The 22,083-nt window shown below is 47.3% G+C and overlaps 2 protein-coding genes across 7 annotated transcripts in view; one reads left to right on the forward strand and one right to left on the reverse strand.

Annotated features, from left to right (window-relative positions):
• Positions 1 to 63: 63 nt before the first annotated feature.
• On the forward strand, positions 64 to 11,792 carry LOC139340825 (zinc finger protein 318-like). Of its 4 annotated transcripts, XM_070976809.1 has the most exons (12): positions 64 to 533; positions 1,736 to 1,845; positions 2,372 to 2,951; positions 3,394 to 4,716; positions 4,831 to 4,930; positions 5,159 to 5,472; positions 6,627 to 6,824; positions 6,951 to 7,044; positions 7,645 to 7,763; positions 8,160 to 9,504; positions 9,547 to 10,026; positions 10,087 to 11,792. In XM_070976809.1, the coding sequence occupies exons 1-12, from the start codon at positions 279 to 281 to the stop codon at positions 10,704 to 10,706; spliced, it is 5,538 nt and encodes a 1,845-aa protein (XP_070832910.1). In that variant the 5' UTR covers positions 64 to 278; the 3' UTR covers positions 10,707 to 11,792. The 4 variants fall into 4 exon arrangements, with proteins under 4 accessions (XP_070832910.1, XP_070832906.1, XP_070832908.1 ...); XM_070976805.1 differs by having other exon boundaries at positions 9,547 to 11,792; XM_070976807.1 differs by having other exon boundaries at positions 86 to 533; positions 6,630 to 6,824; positions 9,547 to 11,792.
• Positions 11,793 to 14,387: 2,595 nt separating this feature from the next.
• Positions 14,388 to 22,083, reverse strand: part of LOC139341012 (cullin-9) — a 33,024-nt gene continuing 25,328 nt past the window's right edge. For all 3 annotated transcript variants that reach the window (XM_070977215.1, XM_070977217.1, XM_070977216.1), the window contains 13 exons: positions 21,619 to 21,872; positions 19,857 to 19,974; positions 19,287 to 19,535; positions 19,061 to 19,201; positions 18,627 to 18,791; positions 18,195 to 18,358; positions 18,010 to 18,103; positions 17,795 to 17,869; positions 17,513 to 17,623; positions 17,294 to 17,411; positions 17,036 to 17,169; positions 16,349 to 16,440; positions 14,388 to 16,074 (listed from right to left, as the gene is read on the reverse strand). In XM_070977215.1, coding sequence (XP_070833316.1) covers positions 15,861 to 16,074; positions 16,349 to 16,440; positions 17,036 to 17,169; positions 17,294 to 17,411; positions 17,513 to 17,623; positions 17,795 to 17,869; positions 18,010 to 18,103; positions 18,195 to 18,358; positions 18,627 to 18,791; positions 19,061 to 19,201; positions 19,287 to 19,535; positions 19,857 to 19,974; positions 21,619 to 21,872 — 1,929 coding nt within the window. In that variant the 3' untranslated portion in view covers positions 14,388 to 15,860. The remainder of the gene's footprint in view (positions 16,075 to 16,348; positions 16,441 to 17,035; positions 17,170 to 17,293; positions 17,412 to 17,512; positions 17,624 to 17,794; positions 17,870 to 18,009; positions 18,104 to 18,194; positions 18,359 to 18,626; positions 18,792 to 19,060; positions 19,202 to 19,286; positions 19,536 to 19,856; positions 19,975 to 21,618; positions 21,873 to 22,083) is intronic.

A 22,083-nucleotide genomic window follows, 5' to 3' on the forward strand; every position in this document is an offset into this window, starting at 1 on the left:
ATGAAGCTTGAGTATGTGTGAATGTGTTGTGTCCATGTTGTTCCTGTAGGGGGCAGCAGCTCCGTCAGTCGCCTCTGAGTTTCTCAGTAGAAGAAAAAGAGAAGGTTTGTGTTCGTGTGGATAACGACTGAGATGCTGAGAATGAAGTTTTATGAAATATCTCCATGACTGACTGAAACGCACAGTGAAGTACCTGCAGGTTTCTGCTTTGCATTACATCAACACTAGAGACCGGAGCCGGTTGACCGCGGGAAGCCAGAGAACCTCTGCGGGAGAAGATGTACCGTGGTCGGCCTCCGCCGATAGGAGGCTACCCGCCGCCTTTCGAGGGCCGAGGTCCGCCTCCGAGGCCTTACCCGGCACCGGGCTACAGAGACGACAGGAACCGGCCCAGGCCACCGTACCACCCCGGCTACCACGAACATGTTCCCGCGGACTCCTATCGCCGCTCTCCGCCGCGCAGGAGGTACCCTTCCCCCGGGTCAGGAAGTCACCGAGGCGGAGAGTACTGGGCCGGTGGGCCGCCTAAAGAGGTGAGTGGCCGGCTGAAAATAGGGTTCAGTTGAGATGAAAATGAATCTTTTGCCAAACAAACTACGATCAGTTAATGTTGTTGCCTCTTGAGAAGTATGGTTGAAGTCAGGTGAACCGTTAGCCCCCAGAGTTTGTTTATTAGCACCTACAAACCAAACTCCACACAAAAACCTGTCAATTTACCCACTGTCTTGTTTGTCCCCTGTGTTGCACTTGTGAAGCCAAAACTTTGCGTTCATTCATAAATGTGTCTGATCAACACATTAAGTAAACCACCAGTAACTTCAATCACGAAATGTTTTAATGTTTTAAGCTAATGACACGTTATTCCCTCTGAGTACATTCACAAACACCCGCCGTGCTGACGGACGTCAGTTAGCGGCGTAAACTGATGGGAAAGTGGCTTTTCGCTCTCACAGGTTGCTTCTTTGCCGTGGTCCGAATAGCTGATTGAAAAAACACCGTTATGGTTTCCAAAAAGTTTGAAGCAATGTCAAGTCAGTTCATTTGTTGAGCTGAGTTTCAAAGCGTTATTAAAGTGCCAGATTTATGGATGGAGTTCGTTCTTGGGTCTCTTCGGTGAGCTTGGTGGACTAACCGCCGGTCACTCGTGTGTTTTCTGCTTCAACCAGCGGGAAACGACAACGAAGGCCCACATCACAGCTTCCAGACTCTGCTCCGTCATTAGTGACGACTTTGTGAAGCACTTTATTGTGTTTTTCCTACATTCAAAGTGCTGCAGCCACTCAGCTTCACTTCATTTCAGGTGAAACTTCGTGCAGTGAGATGATCCATCACACTGAGCATTTGTCAGGTTGATTTGTGTTTAAAGTTGAGTTTGAATGTCCTGTACATGGAGCTGACAGGTGGGCTTGTTGACAGAAGTGGTGTTAGTCAACATTTCATGTCTAAAGAATAAGCGCAAACGATGTGAAGCTGAGTTTAGGAGCTGGTTCGCCTCTTCCTGTCTTGTGCTTTTACTAAAATGACGAATGATGAAAGTTTCGGTCTCATTGTGGACACGGAAGCTTTCCTGATCTCAGTGGTGCTGGAGCAGGTGTGTTCAGCCGGCAGGTGATCAGGTGTGGACAGAGCAGAAGGCTGCCACCTCAGGACATCCCGAGACTTCCTTTCATAAACGTGTCTGATTCATTTATGTGTTAAAAGCTGTTGAAGTGAATTTTTGTGGTATTTGCTGCAGAAGTCTTCGTCGCCTCGTGGGTCAGTTCCCCTCGACCACAACCTGGTCATCACTGTCGGCAACGAGCTGACTGGACCACCTGGATCGGCCCCCTCGTGGCATCATGACAGGTACTGATGAAAAAAACAAAATATCAAAGGGCTAAAGAAAGAAAGATAGAAGGTCTTCTTGCCCTGAAAACTTCACAGGAGGTTACAGTTGTATTTTTAACCCTGAGTTTTGTCTGCAGTTTTTCTCTGAGGCTGCAGGTGTCAGTCTGCCTGTCAGCCTAGCAAAGGGTCAAGGAAGCACATTATTTAAAATGGTGGAAAGTCAACTTTCTGTTCTAATGTATGAATGTCTGTTAGAGGAATTCAAACACTGAGTTTTAGTGAGAAACACTGAATGTAAACAGAACTTCTGTTCACAGCAAGCCTCCACAGGCAGCTGTGAGCTTATTGCTCTGAGCAGCAGGTAATGATTGAAAGTGACTCATATGATCGATGTGTTGATCAGCTCCTCTCTTCTCTCATCTGGATTTAGGCAGCTTGGCTGTAAGAAGACTATTTAGAGAGATTAAATTTCAGTTCCTTAATGAGAGGCACAAAACGTGCGCTTGTAAAGTCCAGTCCAGTTAAACCCTGTGTTTCTGTGCAGAGAACACCCTCCTCGACCAGAGTACGAGCGGAGCCGGGGCCGGAGTCGCCCTCGCAGCCGGAGTCGAGACCAAAGTCTGGACCGGAGCCGGGCCAAGAGTCGGGGACGGAGCAAGAGTCGGGCCAGGAGCAGGAGCCGACCCCGCAGCCAGAGCCGCAGTCCGGACTGGAGCCAGGCCAAGAGCCGGGGCCGGAGCAAAAGCCGGGCCAAGAGCCGGGGCCGGAGCAAGAGCCGCAGTCCGGACCGGAGTCGGGCCAAGAGCCGGGGCCGGAGCAAGAGCCGCCTCCGCAGCAGGTCTAGATCCAGGTCCAGGTCCAGAGGGCGGAGCAGAGGACGGAGCTACAGCAAAGCGGCGAGCCACGGACGTAGTAAGAGCCGGCAGATGAGTCGAAGCCGCAGTCGCAGCATCAGCTCGAGCTCGAGCAGCCACAGCGGGGGCGACAGAGATGCCAGATCCAGAAAGGAGTTCAAAGAGCTAGAGACAGCTCGACGCAGGAAGGAGCTGGAGGAGATGCTGAGTCTGCCAACGAAATCCATCCTGAAGAAACGCAACGACGTCGAGGACTCGCCGTCGCTCATGGTAGGATGCAGATTACCAAGGTTTTTTTTCAGCAGGTTGATAAAAACACACTCACTGGAATTTATTTTAATGCTCCACATTATCAGACGTGATTATCTCCATTATGAGATGTTTTCTCTTTTATGGGTCATATTTAGATCAGTCACCCTGGTCCATGTCCTCACACACAAAGTGAATAGGAAACATGGCTGCTCCTCCTCCTCCTGTTCTGTCAAACTGACTGATAAAAGTACAATTTGGAGGACAGGCCTCTGTCAGTGTTGTCACAGCAGCAGTGCTGTTCAGTCAGGTCTCAGCTCAAAAGATGGACCAGAAAAGATTTTTTTTCTGTGACAGGACAGGAGACTGACTGTGGCTGAACATTGACAGATGTTATCTTTCAGCATCAGGTGAGGATCTGTGGTCCAGAGGTGTCACTCTGCTCTGTTTCTCTGTGTTTCAGATCACAGACTCTCCCAGAGGTCTGGAGGGCTCCAACATTTCTCAGGTGGTCGACCAGCTACTTCTGGCCGTTAAAGGCATGGAGCCTCACAGGGTGGCCTCAGTGCTGTCGGAGCTGCAGTCTGACCCACAGATGGCTCAACGCGCCGGCCTCAACACCGAGATCAAAGAGATCCTCAACCTGCTGGGAGGACAGGCGATTGGGTCCAAGGCTCAGGAGAGATCTTCGGATGATATCGACGATGAAGAGAAGTTCCTTTACGGAGACTCGGAGGAGCCCAAACCTCCACCAGCATCCGAGCCAATCCGGCACCATGGCCTGGATCTATATGGAGAAGTGACAGAGGACACGCTGTATGGAGACTACACCCAGCAGCAAGCCGTTGTTGCACAGACATACGGCCTCCCGCCGGGGGCCTCTCCTCACCTTCAGGCCCCTCTCACCACGAGAGAGATGGACATGAGGTACGTGAGCCGGCCCACCATCAGCCCCAACCAGAACATCTCGATCCAGGTGTCGAACTCTACATATCCTCCGGGGACGGAGCCGCTGGAGGAGAGCGAGCGTCAGGCACTGGAGGAGTACGATAAGATCCAGGACCTGCTGAAGACCATCGGCCTGGACTTGGGCGTGGTCGAGATCAGCGAGATGGCCGCCAGGACCAAAGAGCGGCTCCATGGGAACAAGCCGCCCTTGAAGACACCTACGCGCTGCAGGCATTACTCCTCTGGCAGCTCGGATGGCAGCCACCGCAGCTGGGGCCGCAGGAGGCAGAGCCGCAGTGGCGGCAGCACCAGCAGCAGCAGCAGGAGTGGCAGCCGCGGGCGGGGGGGCAGTTGGAGCAGCGACAGCAGCAACGGCCGCAGGAAAAGCTCCACTCTGCCCAGGTCTCGCAAAGGCAAAGACAAAGACGTGAAAGAGACGGAGGCTGAGCAGGGAGCCACAGTGCCACAGAAAATCCCCGACCAAAAGACTGTTCCCCCTCACCACGGGGTGCCCATACCCACCTACCCCCCCCCACAGGTCCACAGCACGTTGCCTAACTTTCCCCCGCCAGGTTACGGCCACTATGGAAACTACCTTCCCTACATGCACCAGCAATGGCCGCCCATGTACCCGCCCCCCAACATGACCCTGCCCCCCCAGACCAGCCCCGACGGGGTCCCCCCGACTCTGCCCTACAAACAGCCCTATAGCACAGCAGTCCCTGAGCCGGCGGCCAAAGGTCAGTCTCATCAGGGTGACGGATTAGAGAAGGGAAAAGTCAGCAGCCATGACAGGAGAGTGTCTGAGGAGGAGAACAACGAGAGCCAGAAACAAAAGGTTTTACCTTCATTCAACACCTGAGACATATCTGAGTCAAAGCCAGTCAGCTGTAGACCAGCAGCACTGAAAGGTGAGCTGAACCTGACTGTTGACTTGTTTTGGTGTGTTCAGGTTCTGGAGGAGAGAGAGAATCTGAAACAGGAAAGAGAGATCAGGATGAAGAAGAAGGAATATCTGATGAAGGAGCTGGAGAGACTCAGGAAGCAACAAGGTGAGTTCACACAGAGATGCCACACTGCTCACCTGCCTTCACCTGCTCAGATTTACAGGTGGGACGACTTCCTGTCCGTAGCAGACGCAGAGCTGCTCTGTCAGTCTCAGTACACTTCCCTCAGCGGTTATCTCTGAACGTTACCTCCAGGCTCCCAGGCAGCAGCTGACAGAGAGACAGACACTGCTTTGTTTCCTTTGTTTCTCTATGTGTTTGTTGTGTCTTCAGGCGAGCTCCTGAGGAAGAAGCGCCGGGAGAAAGGCGGCCACAAAGACCCTCTGCTGCAGGAGATCAGCCACCTGCAGGAGGAGGTCATGACTCAGATCTCCAACCTGCGCAAGGAGCATGAGGCTGCTGAGAAGAAACGCAACGAGATCGACAAGGTGGCGCTCATCCTGGGCCTGAGTCCGTCCGACCGGCCCCGCAGGATCAGCAAGCCGGCCGAGGACCGGGAGGACGATCCGCCGCCCCTGGAGACGAGGAGACAGGAGCCAGAGAGGAGTCCTGAGGGCCGGCGGGCAGCCAGCGGCTCCATGATAAAGGTACAGACACCTGCAGAGGAGGTAAAACAGGAACTACTACTGAAAGCTGTAAATCATAGCTAGGGCTCATTACTGTGACTATTTATTGAAGTAAAATCTGTCCTGAATTTCTCAGCAAAATGTTTGTGTAGTATTGTGAACATTAACAACTTGTTAGATGATTTCAATAGAGTTAGTTAGATGATTTTACTTAAAGGGTTGACAGTTGTCAGATGAAGGGTCAGTTATCAGCTATGATTTCTGATGGAAACAGAGCAGATTAAAAGCTAAATATGAAAGTTCTCAAGTGTCCTGAAGCAGCTGAGTCTTCATTTACTGACCTGTAATCAAGCTTATTTGTGTGGGCAGATAAGTCAGCTGCTTTTCTGTTGTACCTGAACGGCTTTTCTTTTATTTGACCTGTTAGTTTGTGGTTTTTGTTTATGGTTTTTTCTGCCTCGTCGGTTCAGGATCAACTCAAACAGGTTGCAGCGCCGTCGACAGGACAGGAGGACGCGCGTCGTCAAATTTTATGTTTCCGTCATATCGTCTGAAACTAAGACGCCTAAGTCGTACTGATGCTATCGGTTTGTGTCATTAATGCAGTCTTTTAATGTGAAACATCTGTGCAGGAAGTGTTGAGTCCCGTTGACTGTAGCAAAAGATTTTGCGAATGTTGAGTTTGTTCATCTCACAGAGAAATCGGAGATTAAGTGTTTCAAATATAATAAACGTTACAGGACAAGATTGTCTGATCTTGTGCCGTTCACTCGAACATAGATAGCTCAGTAATTAGATGTTCAAGGTAGCCTCGTTTCGTCTTGACAGCTCTGTTAATAATTACTGTAATAATTTTCCTCAACTGAGGAACATTTTGACTATGAACGGTAACCTCGCAGGTTTGTTCAGAGAGGGAACGTATGTTTGTTTCTTTTCTGTGACTGATCGAGATTAAACTTAGAAGCACATTACAAGTTACCGTCGGTGTAGAAGCGACTGTCGGATTTTCTTGAAATACGTTTGATTAACGTCTTGGAGGCTGGAATTCGATGAAGGTAAGAGTTCAATTTTCAGAATTTATGGGGCCAAGTTTTAATGATGAAACTCCAAATTTTACGTTTTTTTCGGTCGACTCCCACCGGCCATATTGACTCTCTTCCATCTTGGTATCTCAGCAGACCTCAGTGGCGCCGCCGTCATCAGGAGCGTCCCTGAACAAACCGCCCATCAGCGCCCCAACTCTGCCTCCGACCCCGCCGCTGGAGCCATTTGAGTACTACGACGCTGGAAACCACTGGTGCAAAAACTGTAATGTCACCTCTGGCTCCATGTTTGATTTTTTCACGCACTTGCACAGCAAAACACATCGAAAGGTTTGTGCCGGTTTATTATTTGACGTTTTATTTTCATTTTTTGGCTTTGGAGGGTTTGATGTTCGTCTCTGTACAGTCCTTTGTATGTTTGTTCCTTTCCACTGGATTTTCTTTTTCTCTTCGCAGACTCTGGACCCGTACGACCGGCCCTGGGCTTCCACTCCCACCAAAACCGTCAAGAACACGCTGTCAGAGGAGAAGCAGATGAAACCTGCCAAAGGTACTCGAGCTGCACAGTCAAAATACATCATGACGCTGCTTTTTTCCAATGATCCTGGTGTCCGAGTCCCTGAATTTTGTTAGCCGTCTTCTGCTTCCAGGTGGAGCTCTGTGTGGATCTCTGCTGCAATTTCTCTGACTCTTAATGAAAACAGTACTAACGAAGTGACAAAGAATCGTGGAACCACAGAGGAGACTCCTGTCCACAGCTCTGATGTCAATCCATTTGTTTTTCATGTCTCATCGTCAAATGAAGGCTGCTGTAAATATAACGTACTGCAGTAACCTTTGGAAAAGTGCTTTACCTCCTCAGCACAGGTGTGTTGGCCTACTCATCCGCCCAAAGTTTGACCTAGTTTTATGCTTCTTGTAGTAATCCCGGTATCACAGAGCACTTTTCCATCGGTTACTGCTCTAAAATAAGACCACTGAGCTACACACCATCTATTTGTCCAATATTTTATCATCAAATGTTCCCTCTTTAACCCTCTGCTGTCCTGACAGGTACTGGCAATGGAGATGTCCATCAGGTAAACATGATTGGCAGTTTATTTTGTCACCGCTTTTCGGTTTAAAATGGGTTGCGTGTGTTTTCCTGCAGGTTCAGAGTTCTTGCTGCCCGTCAGAGGATTCTTCTGCCTGCTGTGTAAAGAGTTTTATGGAGACGCCGTTTGTGCAGAAGCGCACGTCACCACACATGCTCACAACGAGAAGTACAAGGTATTAAATTAGCTGTGGGAGTGGAGAACCACCACATGTGGACAGTCAGAGATAATGGAGAAGCATCTAGATGAAAGTTGACAGTTTATATCGACCAGAAAACGTTAATCACTAACTCATCATTCAACGGACAACATTTATAAGCTATCACGATTTTCTCCTGATTGTTGGAAAAAGTTTTTTTAAATTGAAAATATATTAAACTGAAGTTCAGTCATGAAGGAGATCACGTTCATAATGATTGACCCACTGAGTCAAGCAGTTCATTACTCATAAAACTAGATTATCAGGCTCATGGATGATTCCATGATTCATCTGGATGCATTTTAATGTCAGGCAAAGGTTCTTGATGTATTTCCTCACTCTCTCTCTCTGTTTTAACGTCTCCTTCACCAGAAACAAATGTACGAGAATCCCTTGTATGAACAGAGGAGGAACCTGGACCGCCAGGCAGGACTGGCCTCAGAGACAAGTGGAAAGAAACGCAAACATGAGGACGACGAGAAAGGAAACCAAGACAAGGAAGAAAAATCCAAACACAAAAAGGAGAAAAAGGACAAAGAGAAAAAGAAGGCAGACGATGACGCTGTCCAGAATGAAGAGAAGTCTAAAGTTAAAAAGAAGGAGGAGAAGCTGAAGCAGGATTTTGGAGATGTCATAAGCCTGGAAGAGGACAGGCCTTCTTACAACAAGAAAGAGGAGGAAGGAAAGTATAAATGCAGCAAGAAGGATGACAAATACCAATACAGCAGAGAGGAAGAAGAGAGGGGTAAATACAGCAGAAGAGACGAGGACGACAGATTCAAATATAGTAGAGAAGAGGAGTATCGGTCCCGGTATCGCAGGGATGAAGACCGTCCCAAATATGGGCCAAGAGAAGACGAAGACAAATATAAATACGGTAAATATCCAGATTTCAGATCCAAATATGACAGAGAGCGAGATGAAGGGAAAGCTAAGGAAGAGAAGGAAGCGGCCAAGAAGTTTGAGGCAGGTAAACCAGTCGGGAAACCAGAAGTCAGCAAGTTTGAACCTCCGCCAAAGCCCCATGACCCACCCAAAATCCTCTCTGGACCCAGTCCAGCCATGAGGGCAAAGCTCCGCAAACAGAGCCTGGAAGCCAGCAAACCGGCAACTGCAGCCATGACCCCTTCATTCGGAAAGTTCACTTGGAAGAAGAAGGAGAACGTTCTGGCAAAGGAGGCGCAGAAAGTTGCCGCAGAGTTCATCAAGGATGACGAAATGGCTGTTAAGCAGAATCCAGTCTTGGCAGAGGACTCTTTTGCAAAATCTGTGGCTGTTGCTAAGGAGATCGCCCAGAAGCTGTCAGGCCAGCAGAACATGCCTCCTCCTTGGGTATCTAATAGGGGAAGGATCCGACCAAATCTCCCTGCACCCGCTGCAGTCCTGAGGAAAACAGCCATGATGGGTAAACCTGCACCCCTGAATACCTTCCTCTCCATCAGACCCCAAAACACCAGTTTACAAGGGCCCCCTCAAAAAGACGAAGTGATAATCCCGGGACCTCTCACAACGGCTCTCAATGCTCAGAATGTACAGCTGGAAGCTAACCCTGAGCCACAAAGTAATAAACCTGGGCCATTTGAAGCTATACCTGCACCGGTGGTTGCTAGACCAGAGCCAGTTGAGGCCAACCCTCTTCCGCCAGTGTCAAGACCTGAACCATTGGAGGTGAAATCTGTGCTATCTGAGGCTCAACCTTCATCATCTGAGGCTAAACCTGCACGGTCTGAGGCTAACCCTACACGGCCTGAGGCTAAACCTGCACCATCTGGAGCTACACGTGCTTCATCCACTGCTAAACCTGTACAACCACCAATGATAAAGATAGTGTCTGACGTGGCAGCTCCCGGTGTGCCAGAAAGCGAGCAAACTCATACAGTGTTTGTCAAGCCTCCACCTTTCATGTCCATGGGAGATGGAGCTCAGAAGTCAGAGAAAGTTAAGAGTAACCTGGCTGCAGCAAAAGCCCAGGACTTGTTTGATATTTTCTACAGCAGCCAATCAGGCATCTGTTCTATCACCAAACCAGCAACCAGTACCAGAGCTGAAGAGAGTAGCACAAATAAAGGTCAACTACCTGTCCCACAAGCACAAAAACCCAAACCTCAGTGTCAGCTTCTTACCCCATCCCAACCAGCTGTGGTCAGTACATCCCCGCACCAAGTCTCAAACACTCTCCCAAGTCCCCAAACCCAGCCAGAATCAGACCTTCAGATTGCATCTGTTTGGTCTTTGCAGTCTACCCCGGCCTCAACACCTGAGATTGCTCCATCCAAAACAACTTTACAAACAATCCAACCAAAATTGACTCCACCAGCCCAGTCTGAAGCTCAGAGCGTACCCCAAAAGCAGTGGTTGACTCTTCAATCGGAGTCCCAAATCCCCCCACAAAGTGAGCCTGCTGAGGTGGACCCAACAACTCCAACTCAATCACAGTCCAACCAGGCTCCACAAATCCAAACAGAGCCACAATCTGAACCTCAACAAGACAAGTACACAGAGCCCCAGTCCCACCCAGAGACCCATCGTGAAACAGCTCCAGAACCTGAATCCAAACCAGGCCCCAAAACTAGGGGTAAGGCGACTCCGACAAAGAGAACCCCTCCTGCCCCTCGCCCTGTCCAACAAACCAGATCCCAAACCAGATACCAGACCCGGCAGCAGCAGCAGCAGCAGCAAAGCCATTCAGAGCCAGAGCCAGAGCCAGAGCCAGAGCCTGAGCTGCCTTCAGCAGATTCTGACTCGGCAGCTTCAGACCCAAAGGGGCTGGACACATCAGATGCCGGCCCTGGCTTGCTGGCAGAGGAGAGGGCACCCAACGAGGGGGACCCTCAGATGATGGAAATCACCTCTGAAACCCTGGACCTCCCCTCCACATTGACCTCTCTGGACTTTGAGTCAGATCTTAACTTTTCATAGGAGCTGACTGGACTGTGTGACAGGACTCTGAACAGGGTTCCTTAGAATCGCTTGTCTGTTCAGTTTGTTGAGAAGACTTGACTTGAAGGCAGCTGGAAAATGGTGAGAAAGACACTGATAGACTTGAGACTTTTCAAACGCTGACATTCATCTGTTTAAGGGACCAGTTTGATGTTTAGTGAAACCATCTTGTTGTCTGTCCTCTCCAGAATCTGATGTTTCAGATGGTTATCAGTTTCACTCCTGTACATCCTGTACAGAGATGGGTCCGTTCTTCATGGTTTTGGTTCGGCCACTTCGTTCAGTGGCTCTCAGCCCGGGGTTCCCCAAGTGGTCACACAATCATGTGCAATTTAGATTTATTTTTCAGATGTTCATCTAATCTCCCACTGATGAATGAATGAATATTTCTCTTCTGGCCTCTTAAAATGACTGAAACGATCACTTTTTGGCTGTGACCTACAGACATGTGGAACCATTGCCTCATTGGAAAAAGGATTGGAAATAAAAAATGAAGAGATCTCATGTTCATCTGTCACTTTTCTGGTGTTAGTGCTCCGCTGTCCACATATTTTTGGTCATGTAGTGTAAATGAGACTCCACAGATACTTGTTAGTAGGATAAATTCACTTGGTTTTGATATCCACTTTCTTGTTTGACTGTGGAAGACAGAAGAAGAAGAAGAAGAAGTTCCTTAAATGTCAAACTTCCTCTAAGGATCACAGTTCTGTCTTTGTCACGTGTTCACACATAAAATCTCTCCTGGATCTTTCAGCAAACGCTGCTCTTTCTCATGCAGGTGAAGGACTGGACTCCGTTTGTTGTTCTCCTTGTTTTCTCTTCAAGGTCAGTTTATTTTTCCTCTTTGAACGGCGACGAGCTGCTTCTCACAGCTCAGCTGCTCCAACCAAAGTCGCAGCTGGGACCAAAAACAGCTGAGTGAGTGTGAAAGCTGTGATGAGCATCAGGTTTTGTCCCTGCCTTGTGTTTGAAGCACTGATCTGTGGTCAGTGTCACTGTGTGTCAATGGATACTAACTGCTCCTCTTGTAAAACTCGTTTTAATAAAAGTTGTGAGGAAGCATGAGCTGGTTGGTGTGTTGATTCTCACACTCTGAGGTCGCTGCAGTTCATGGATGTCGATGAGGCCGCCATGAGTGCAGCTGCGATGTGTTTTTTCTTTCATTGTCTCAACAGGACAAACTTTTCAGACCTTTTAACTAGCATCCATTTTTCTTAATGATCACAGGAGAATTATTGAAGCTCACATGGAAACAAAGTTTGTTGAAATGTCTATCGACTCACTTGATGTTGATTTGATGAGACATTAGGGGTTGGTTATACACTGTCATGAAATTAGAATCACCAACCAATCAGATTACAGGTTCCATCCTGTCTCTCCAGACTCATCTAATATCTGTAGTGAACACTGTGAAGGAGTTTAATTAAAGCTATTCAGTGTATTTGTTGTTGAAACTGAAGTTCTCACTATACTGACGTCTGATTCCAGTGAATAATGTCCAATGAGAAACATGCTGTCTTCACTTTAAGACTATTTTTCCAGACGAGTAAAGAGGACTGATAGAGAACTTTATCACATGGAGCAACAACAATCATGTGAAGATCAATATCAGCACCAATCAGCTTCTGCTGGAGTACAACGCTTCAAATATGGAAGCTGCTGCAGAGAAGCTACAGACTGTAAAACATGGACGCTTCACACACACGTTCAACACGACAGCAGAGACGATCTAAACAATCAGCACAGTTTGAAGGTGGACGCCAAAGATTAGAGTCACCAAATCAGCACCTGAGCAAATGTTTGCCTTCTGTTCCTGAGTTTTGCTGCTGAATAATGGACAGAAAAGAGTTTCTGCAGTATGACGTCATAGTGAAGCTGACCTTTGACCTGTGGCATAGAAAATGCCATCATTTTATCCCCCTATATGAGTTCTTGAGTTGTGGTCAGAAGTGTGTGAGGTCAAAGTGACCTTTGACCTTTCAATGTGAACGTTTGTTTACTGTGATATCAGACTGACTCACCACTGGAGAGGTCAGAAGAGTCATCCTGCAGGTCTGAAGGTCTGACATGACTTTGGTCCCTGTGGATGATTTTAAGCAGGTTATATGTGCGACTTTGGCAGGAGTGGATAGTTTCTTTCTACATCTTGAAGTGTGGTTTGATTTCATGGTCGACGACATGGAGGACGACTCACCTGCAGGACAGGTGAGCAGAGCAGCTGCTGTGGACCAGAAATCGACTGCTCGATTACTTCCATGTAGATTTGAATCAATAGTTTGTTTTCTGTAGAAACGTCCACACCCTGTTTTCTTACTGACTGAAGGATGTGAAAATGTCAGTGTGAAGAATAATGAGGACTTTTAGATAAAAGCTTTGGTACATGTTGTTTTATACACTGTGGTTTTCTGCACATGGTGGAATGGACTAAACACATTTACCAAAGCACACAAGTACACGTTTGAGGTACTTACTGCTTCCTCTTTCCACTCTACAACATCTCTGAGGCAAATATTGTCCTTTTCTGTCAATTTATTGAACACCTTCAGTTACCTGCAGTGAGTTCAGGCTAGTTGGTGCTGGATTGGATCAGCTGGAGAGATGCTCTGAAGTACTCTGCTGTGATTGGTTGTTTTACTGCAATGCAACTGAAGACACTCTGGGCTTGTGTTTGCGTCTTATTCTGCTGTGGCGAGACAGCCCTTCTGATGTCACCTGTTAGAGAAACCACAGGACATTTTAAGGTCATGATGTGTTGAAAGTGTACAAAGAATTACATCTTATTCCTTCATGATTTCAGTCTCTACTTCCATCTTTCAGACTCATTTTGAATTTCATGCAACCACACTGCTGACATTGAACTGTCCCCCTTTTCCATAATCATGTTTTCTGAAATGCGTCTTTCTTGAAAGGAGTTGTCTTTAGTCAGGATGTCCTTCAGCTGCTGCGTAAATCAAATTTCAAGGACTGCCTTTTTTCACCTATGTAACACTGTAAAGATCAGGCACATCGTGTCTAAAACAATGAAGAAGAGTTCTTACAGATCTTGAAGGTCCAGCAGGCCTTCGATCATCTGATCAGAACCTTTGAGGACTGGAAAGGTGACGTCCTTCCTCTCACCTGCAGGACAAGACTGACTCACCTTTACAAGATGACTTCTCTCATTTTCACATCACTTTCACATTTTCTTCTTTCTTTGCATTAAGTATTTAAATTGTGCTCATTTTACTGTTTTAAATGCAGCAGTTTCTTACCTCACTGTCGTTCATCAGATCGTACTTGCAGTTATTTCCTTTAAATTCCACCTGCTTCATGTTTATTTCTTTTATCTACATTTGACTTGAACAAGTATGAACTGAATTTTGTTTTTGGGCTCGTTCTGAATCATGTTTTCCTTACCTTAGGATGAGTGTTTACACCTACGGAAGCCCGAGTGGACAAACCAAATAATGACTGGCTGTAATGTGCAAACTCACCACTAGATGCCACTAAATCCTTCAAACTAGAGATTTAATCAAAAAAAAAAAGTGAGAACTGAGAAAAATAAACTTCTTTTGAAGTACTCTGGATCTTTTTAACGAGTCTCTCCTCATTTAGAACCTGGAAACATACGTCGTCAGTCAAACCTGTCTAATGAAGAACTGAACTGAGGACATGAAGGACTAAAATAAAGTGTTTTATTGGAGCATGAAAGCCGAGTCGTCTTGCAGTGGAGCAGAAAAACATTTTATTTAGTTTGCTGACTGAAGTCGCTCGACTACAGCAAAGAAACCAGAAGGAACGTTATAGAACATCAACAATATGAATATATGATCTCTGGAAATGACAGAACGAGGAGCTGGAGCTTCGCACTCCCGCAGAGAACAAAGCCGACATGTCGTCCTAACAGCGTCCATTTGACAGACGGGAAACAGAGCCGGCGCCGGTCTCCGCTCAGGCGATGACAACAGTGAGACGCTAATTGATCGATCGGTTATTGCAGTTACACAGAGAGGCTGATGTCAGCATTTTCAGCTCCTGCCAACGTTAAACCCGTCAACTCTCTCTTCAGATGTATCGAAACATCTGACTCTACAAACATGTAAAAAAAACCTGTGAGTAAATCTAAATCTGAACAGTTACACAGGAAGTGATGCCTTCTCGTCACTTCCTCTTCTCTCTCATGTCAACTGAAGGCAAAAGAAATCAAGGCAGAAGGTGTGACGACGAAACGAAGATACTGAACGATGAACTAACGGCCTCCGAACGACTGATCCCTTTTTTCTGGGTTCAAAAAGCAGCAGCGGAAACAAACACAAACATTTTGTTCTGTGAAAGAGAAACTAACAGACTTCCTCCAGAAAAGATCCTTCATCGCTGTCGGACACGAGCGACGCCAAAACCACCGAGAACCAGCAGCAGAGCCGAGGCGGTCCAGAGCGGAGGAGACGTCAGGCCACGACCAGGACGGAAGAGTTCTGAGGTCAACGTCAGACCAAGGACACGTCCTCCTTTGAACATTCAAACAGTAGCTTCAGCCCAGCATCACACTGGTCCTAAACCAGCTTTAAACTGGTGTCACTCGTTTGCTGGTCTTTAATTGATTTACTGGTTTCAGACTGGGTTTGAACTGGTTTTAGACTGGTCTTAAACATATTTCAGGCTGGTTTTAACCTTGTTTTCACAGACTCCAAACTGGGTTTCAGACTTAGTTTGAACTGGTTTCAGACCAGTTTTCTCCTTGTTTCAAAATGGGCTGACCAGTTTGAGACTGGGTTTATACTGGTTTCAGAGTAAAAATACAAAAAGAGTCACAAATCATGACTTTCATGTCAAAACTTAGAACTGACGATTTATTCTCATCGTTTAAGGACTAAACTAAGAAACGTTGAACTCAGAACTATTCTTTCCTTCGCATGACCCTCGTCTTCTTCCGTACTTTTCTGAAAACACAGGAGGTCAAATACAGGAAGTGGAAAAGCGAGTGCAGCCGTGTTGGGGGGGTGGGGTTCAGGTGAAGGAGGACGTCCCCCTGATCGTCTCCCGTCCTTCCTGATGTTCTCAGGTGGTGTCGGATGGTCGTGAGGAGGGGGCGGGGCCCGACTTGTCCTCTCTCTCTTCCCTCGACTCTAGGAGCGTTCGGTTTTTCAGTCCGGTTCAGTCAAAGGTCCTCTCCAGGTTCTCAGACTCGTCGTCATCGGAGAAGAAGTCGTCCTCGTCAATGTCGTCCTCGTCATAATCCTCGTGCCACTCGGGGACGTACTCTTCATCGTACTCGTCGTCCTCCTCCTCCAGCTCCTCGCCGCCCTCCTCGCCCGTGTTGTTGTTGTTATCCGAGTCTCCGGAGTCCGACACTCGCTCTGACTTCGACCTGAGAGCAAAGCAGAAAAGCAGAGTTCAGACTTTGAATGTTGAAAGTTAAATCAGTGTTTCTGTGAATGGAGTCTGGTTTAAGGATCTGACTCTTTAATAAAAAATCTGCCTGTTCAAAATGTTGTCACACGCTTAGAATATCATAGAATGTCTGTCAGAAGCAACAACCAACACATGAAAGGATTCAAAGTACAAATACCTCCGATTTATACTTTAGTACTTGAATAAATGTAAGGAACTTCTTTCCTTCAGTTGCAGGAAGTGGTACTCACACTTTGTTGGCGTCGGTGTGGTTGGACAGGTCGGAGGCCTGAGTGGATTCTGGTTCCTGGCTGCTCTTGGACTGATAACCGACCCTGAAGTCCTGTTTGAGACAGAAACAGAGGAAACCGTCGCTGACTTGACTGATCCTGCAGGAGACGCCGGAAGTAAATGTGCAGATTCAGTTTGCTGCAAAGACACTAAAAAAAGCTGAGCTCAGAGTCAGTTTGAACCGGTTTTAACGGTGACAAACGTGTTGGCACGGTTCAGAGTAGGACTGGAGGAGGTCCGGTCTGACCGACGGGGACCATCCAGGACGTTTCTCAGACCGTCAGGACTCGGATCATCGGAGGTCTGCGAGCATCTCTGGTTCAGTGTCAAGTTATCGTGACGGATTGGACATTTTTAACAGTCTGTTCACACTGACTCATAAAATAACACCAAATGTTAATACTAATAAACTGGACTCCTGGTTTAGACTGAGTATAAACAGGATTCAGGCTGAATATGAACCAGTTTCAGACCCATAAACTGGTCTTAAACTGATTTTAGACCACTGGAAAATTCTGGTTTCACTGGTTTCAGACTATAGTGACTCTAAACTAATATTGTTACAGTTTTTAAATTAGATGTGAACTGGTTTTGAATCAGTTTGATGGGTTTTATACTGGTTTCAGCCCAGCTGTGGAGGGTCTTACCTGGGTGGAGTGCTGCAGGATGGCCAGCAGGCGCTCCTGGATGCGTCGGATCAGTTCCAGTCCAGTGTTGAGGTGCTCTGGTTTCAGCAGCCGGACACACGAGGCCAGATCAGTGCACTGCAGCAGGGTCTCCTCTGAGAACAGACCACCACTCAACAGCGTCAGACCAGTTCACACTGCAGACACTGATCCTCATTCTTACTGACTTCCTCATTAATAAAGTATAAACGTATAAAGTAAGGACAGCATGGGTCTCACCGAGCAGGATCTGCAGGGCGTTGGTGTGCAGGTCCAGAGCCTCAGTCTGCTGCTCCATCACGTCCATCTTCTCCGTCTCCTGGTTGTAGTAGCTGTAGACGCAGGAGTAGGCCAGCACCTGCAGATGGAGAGCAGGGCACAGTGAACACAGTTAACATTCCTGACAGAATCCCTCAGCTGGACCACAGCCTCCGATGATAAAGATGATGATGGTGATACCTTACGAGCCTGAGCGAGGACTTTGCAGGCGTCGATGACGAAGGTCAGAGACTTCATCTGCAGAGCTTCATTAATGGACGACACTTTGTTCTCCAGGTTTATGGCGAAATCCTGCATCAGAAACGAGACTCAGAGTTGAACGAACCATAAAACTCTGCTGACAAACGTTAGCATGGCGTGCTAACACCAGCGTTTCTCCGCCTGCTGTCTCCAGCTGATTCTCCTCACAACAACAAAAGATGTCACGCCATAGCGCTCAGGAATCAAACACAGGTGTGGTACCTTGGCCTGGTGGTGGAAGGTGCATCTCTCATTATAATCCTGGAACTTCTTCTCCTGCCGCGCTGCTTTACTCACCTGCAACAACAACATGACAGCTGAACCAGCGACGACACACTAAACTTTATCACATATTTATTACACGCAGACTGTGTTCTGGTCTCTGATTGGACGGATTCATGTGTCGCCTGTGATCATGTGACAGTGTGTGAACCAACCATGGCAGAGCAGTTGTAGTAATCTTTGTGTGTCGGTTTCCATGGTTTCAGACACCGCCAGCAGAAACCGTGGTTACACTTGGCACAGGTCATACTGAGGACAGAGGAAAACCTTCATCATCATCATAATCATCATCACTGACAGGTGTTGGAAAATGGTCAGGCGCGACGCTGCGTCCACGTACTGCAGGCAGCCCTCGTTCTTCTCGATCTGAGCCTGGCAGCTGGGGCAGCGTTTGGAGATCAGCTTGGCGAGATGTTTGCTCTGAGCCTCCATGCTCATCCCCTCGTAATATCCTCCATCATCCATCCACTGAGACATGTGGCTGCAGCTGGCTGGGTAGTGGGCCTGGAGGCGAGACGCTTCATCAAACACGGAAACATAAAACCGCAGGTCCACGTCAGATCAGCCAGACAAAGAACCAGCGAAGAAAAAATAAAAACATCAGCAGTTTGACCAGTCTGCTGGTCCTGGATCAGATTCTGACTGAAACAGCTGTTTTGTTTCTGTCACACACCTGGATCATGTCATTTAATTTTATGTCTTTGTGTGTGTCTCTGTTTCTTTCTCTCTCTGTGTCTGTGTGTGTCTGTGTGTGCTTGCTGCGACCTCTGACCTCAGGGAAGTTGCAGCTGAAGCAGGAGGACCAGCAGCACTTGGAGCAGGTCCCCATGCTGCCCATGTTCTCCTTGCAGAGGATCTGATCGCAGCCCTGAGGGTTGGTGCACCACGTCAGGTTGGAGCAGCACTCCACGTAGCCCCTGAGCAAGGCATTCTCATACTGACAGAGAGGAACAGGAAGGAGAGGAGCTTCATCATCAGCCGCAGGCTGAACATTCAGAGCTGACCGCAGTGACACACTCATCATGTGATCAACTGTCCACAGAAAACTATCACGCCTGCAGGAAGTTCCTCCCACACACAGATCAAAGCCAGAAACCTCAACAAATCAGTAAAAGAGAAGAAGAAACAATGATTCAAGCACTTCCTGTCTTTGTTTACACTTAAAGAAAGAGTGAGGTCAGGCTGCCACGGTAACAGAGGCGTTACCTTGGCGATGGTGTCCTTGTCGGTGAGGATGTTGAGGAAGAACAGCGAGGTGGGCTGAGCCTGGCAGTCTGTGATTGGACAGTTACAGTTCATCACCAGGTTCTGTTCAATCCTCGCCGTCAGGTACTCCTGCCAGCACGACTGCAGCACAAACACAGTAAAACATGAGAACAGGACGGCGCCGCAGCCTGATTGGCTTCTACGTCTGAGTCTGAGAGAGTCTGACCCGGCAGCAGTAGTGCATGCAGCTCAGTGAGGGGACCGGCTCCGTGGCGGCGGCGCGGGGGCCAAGGCAGACGGGGCAGGTGGAGGCGGGGCTTGGCGGCGGCTGAGGATTTCGGAACGTCAGCCCGGCGGCCATAATGAGGGCATCAGGGTCGTCGGTGTATCGCTGCACCAGCAGGTCCACGTTCCACTTACAGTGAACCAGAAGGTGCTCGGCCCGGTCCAGGTCCAGACTCAGAGTCCCCGCCACCTGAGGCAAGAGAGAAGGCCAAGCTCAGCAACTCTCACCTGAACGCAACTGAGGTAAACACTGCGGTGATGAAATATCAGCTGATATCATACAGACGACATGAGGCCAAGACAAAAAACAAAGATGGTTCTGTGGGAGTTCAAGTCTCTTTTTTTGACAGATCCGTGCTCATGAACAAACTGATGTCACTGCTGGCAGAATGATCCCATCTCATCTCAAAGACATCCGTAAACATGTTAAGACATCTGCAATCAACATCAGGCTGAACAGGGAAAGTTCTCCTCTGTCACACACTCAATGAAACTTTATTGACAGTCTGACCTGTTGGACAGTCCTCTGCATCAGCTGACGAACTTCCTCCTGCGTCATCGTGCGACCCATCGAGAACAGAACTGCGTCCAGGACGCCGTCCTCGAACTGCCGTGGCGCCGACATCAGACTGCAACACACACATGCACACACATGTTCTCAGAGAGCGGCGGCAGATCATGATGTCAGCAGGAATTCTCTTCTTCTGATGTTTTGTTACTCAGAGTTTGGAGTTGCGTGAAGCTTTTAAAGGAAGTTTCGTCACTGCTGTGTTTTCTGTTTTGAAGATAAAATAAGACTCATCTTAACGTTGAATTATTTTGTTAAACACATTGAACAGGTTTACGTTGTTTTCTTTACTCTCAATCAAACACTGAAAGGTTTTTTTCTTTTAAAGTCAACACACAATGGCGGCACCTCAACATGTGTCAGCTCTCCAGAAAGTAAATTAATTAATGTTTCTAGTAAAAGTATAATTAACATATATATAACAACCTGATTGTTGACAGGTAAGAAAAACAAACAGGTGAGTCTCTGTGTGGTGGTTTCGCCCCTTCATTCATTGAGGTTATTTTGCAGGAACTCTTTCCATCGTTTAACTCATTCCAATGAAATAAAGTCTGATTTGGCTCATTTTGTTGCTTATCTCATCAATACTGATAACGGTTGAGAGTTGTATACGTTGTTTTTGCTTCGGACATGGTAGTTAAAGTTTGAGGCAACAGTGAAGAACTCGAAACAAAACCAGCCGAGAGGGACGACGATCCCTCAGCGTCTTCCCGCCCGTCGGCTCGGTTTGTTTGTTCGTTTGTTGGAAACGAGCTGAAGGTGTTTCAGCGCTCACACTCAGCTCTTCATGCTTTTAGAGTTTGATGGAAAACATGTTGTCAGTTTGGAAAAGGAGAACACTGTTGTTGTCTTACATTTTATAGAAATTATTGCTTTTGTTATCAAATTCACACAGTCAATATTTCATTTTTATAAGACCTGCTAACATTAACTATAAATTTAGTTCATAACAGCTGAGATTCATAGTAAATAGACTGCAGCTCACTTTGACCAATATTAAAGTTTATTTGGTTGAAAAATAAAGTTTTAGTGTTTTATGAATCTTAAAGATAAACTTCAATCACTTCATCATATTAATTATTTTAAAATAAGGCAAAAGGCAACAAGCAGGAATCAAAGTTAAATATCTTCTTTATTTTCTTTGAATAGAAAATTAAACATTTACATTTTGGCCGTTTTGGAGGAATTACAGAGCGTCAGTGTTTAATTAGCTACATTGACGGTTTGTTTTCGTTTTAACGGGAAGTAAAACGAGTCGAGGAGAAGCCAGGCAGCAACAGAGGAGAGTATAATCCAACAAGAACTGAACACAGATCTGTTTTATCTGACAGAGCAGACGCTAAAATGTTCCTGGAAAGAATAATAACATTTGGGACTAAGAATTTGTACCAAATCAGAGGTTTTTCCAGGAAATGATCAGGAAATGACAGACGTGTGAAATGAATCGTTCTCCCTGTTTTAAGGCAGCCTCTGCTCTCAAACGCTTCAATAGAAAACCAACAGAAAAATGACCAAAAATGACTGAAATCTAAAAACTGATGGATGATTTGAAGAATGAAGATTTGAGCTAAAACATGAGGGTTAAAACGTGAGGAAGAACAGTGTTACAGTCCCTTCAAAACACAATGAAAACAGAGGAGAGGCCTCTCGTGAGGGTGATGACGATGAGACAGACAGTTAGCTAGGTCAGAGGTCACGCTCACACCTGATGTTGGCCATGCTGTCTGCGGCGTCCTTCCTGATCTCGGCCCGGCTGAAGGAGAACTGTGCCTGGCCTTTCTGCGGCGTGGACGGGTCCTCCGGCAGGAACTCCACGATGTGCGGGTTCTCCTCGTTGCGTCGGACGCAGCCTTTGCTGATGACGTGCATGATGCAAGAGAGCACGTCGCTGGTGCTGCAGCTGAAACGCCCAGCGCCCGGAGAACGAGAGGCTTCCTGTTTCTGACACGAGTCCAGAACCTGGAGGGGGCCGACAACATCCTCATGATTTATTTATTCTACAGGCTTACCAGCAGTGGCGCTGAAACTGGAAAGTGGGTAACGCCAAAGAACAGATGAGCTGTTAGCAGTTCCTGTTAGGAGTTAGTTGTTTGCAGCTCCTGTTAGCAGTGAGCTGTTAGCAGTGAGCTGCTCCTGTTAGGAGTTAGCTGCTCCTGTTAGCAGTGTGCTG

This window comes from Chaetodon trifascialis, chromosome 13, assembly GCF_039877785.1.
Source record: "Chaetodon trifascialis isolate fChaTrf1 chromosome 13, fChaTrf1.hap1, whole genome shotgun sequence".
In the NCBI taxonomy this organism is placed as follows: Eukaryota; Metazoa; Chordata; class Actinopteri; order Chaetodontiformes; family Chaetodontidae; genus Chaetodon; species Chaetodon trifascialis.

Excerpts from the sequence above, each read along its gene's own strand:
- LOC139340825 (XM_070976805.1), top strand. The coding sequence starts at position 279 with ATGTACCGTGGTCGGCCTCCGCCGATAGGAGGCTACCCGCCGCCTTTC. Across the intron at positions 4,717-4,830 it reads ACGAGAGCCAGAAACAAAAG|GTTCTGGAGGAGAGAGAGAA; the intron begins GTTTTACCTTCA and ends TGGTGTGTTCAG. Across the intron at positions 4,931-5,158 it reads GAGACTCAGGAAGCAACAAG|GCGAGCTCCTGAGGAAGAAG; the intron begins GTGAGTTCACAC and ends TTGTGTCTTCAG.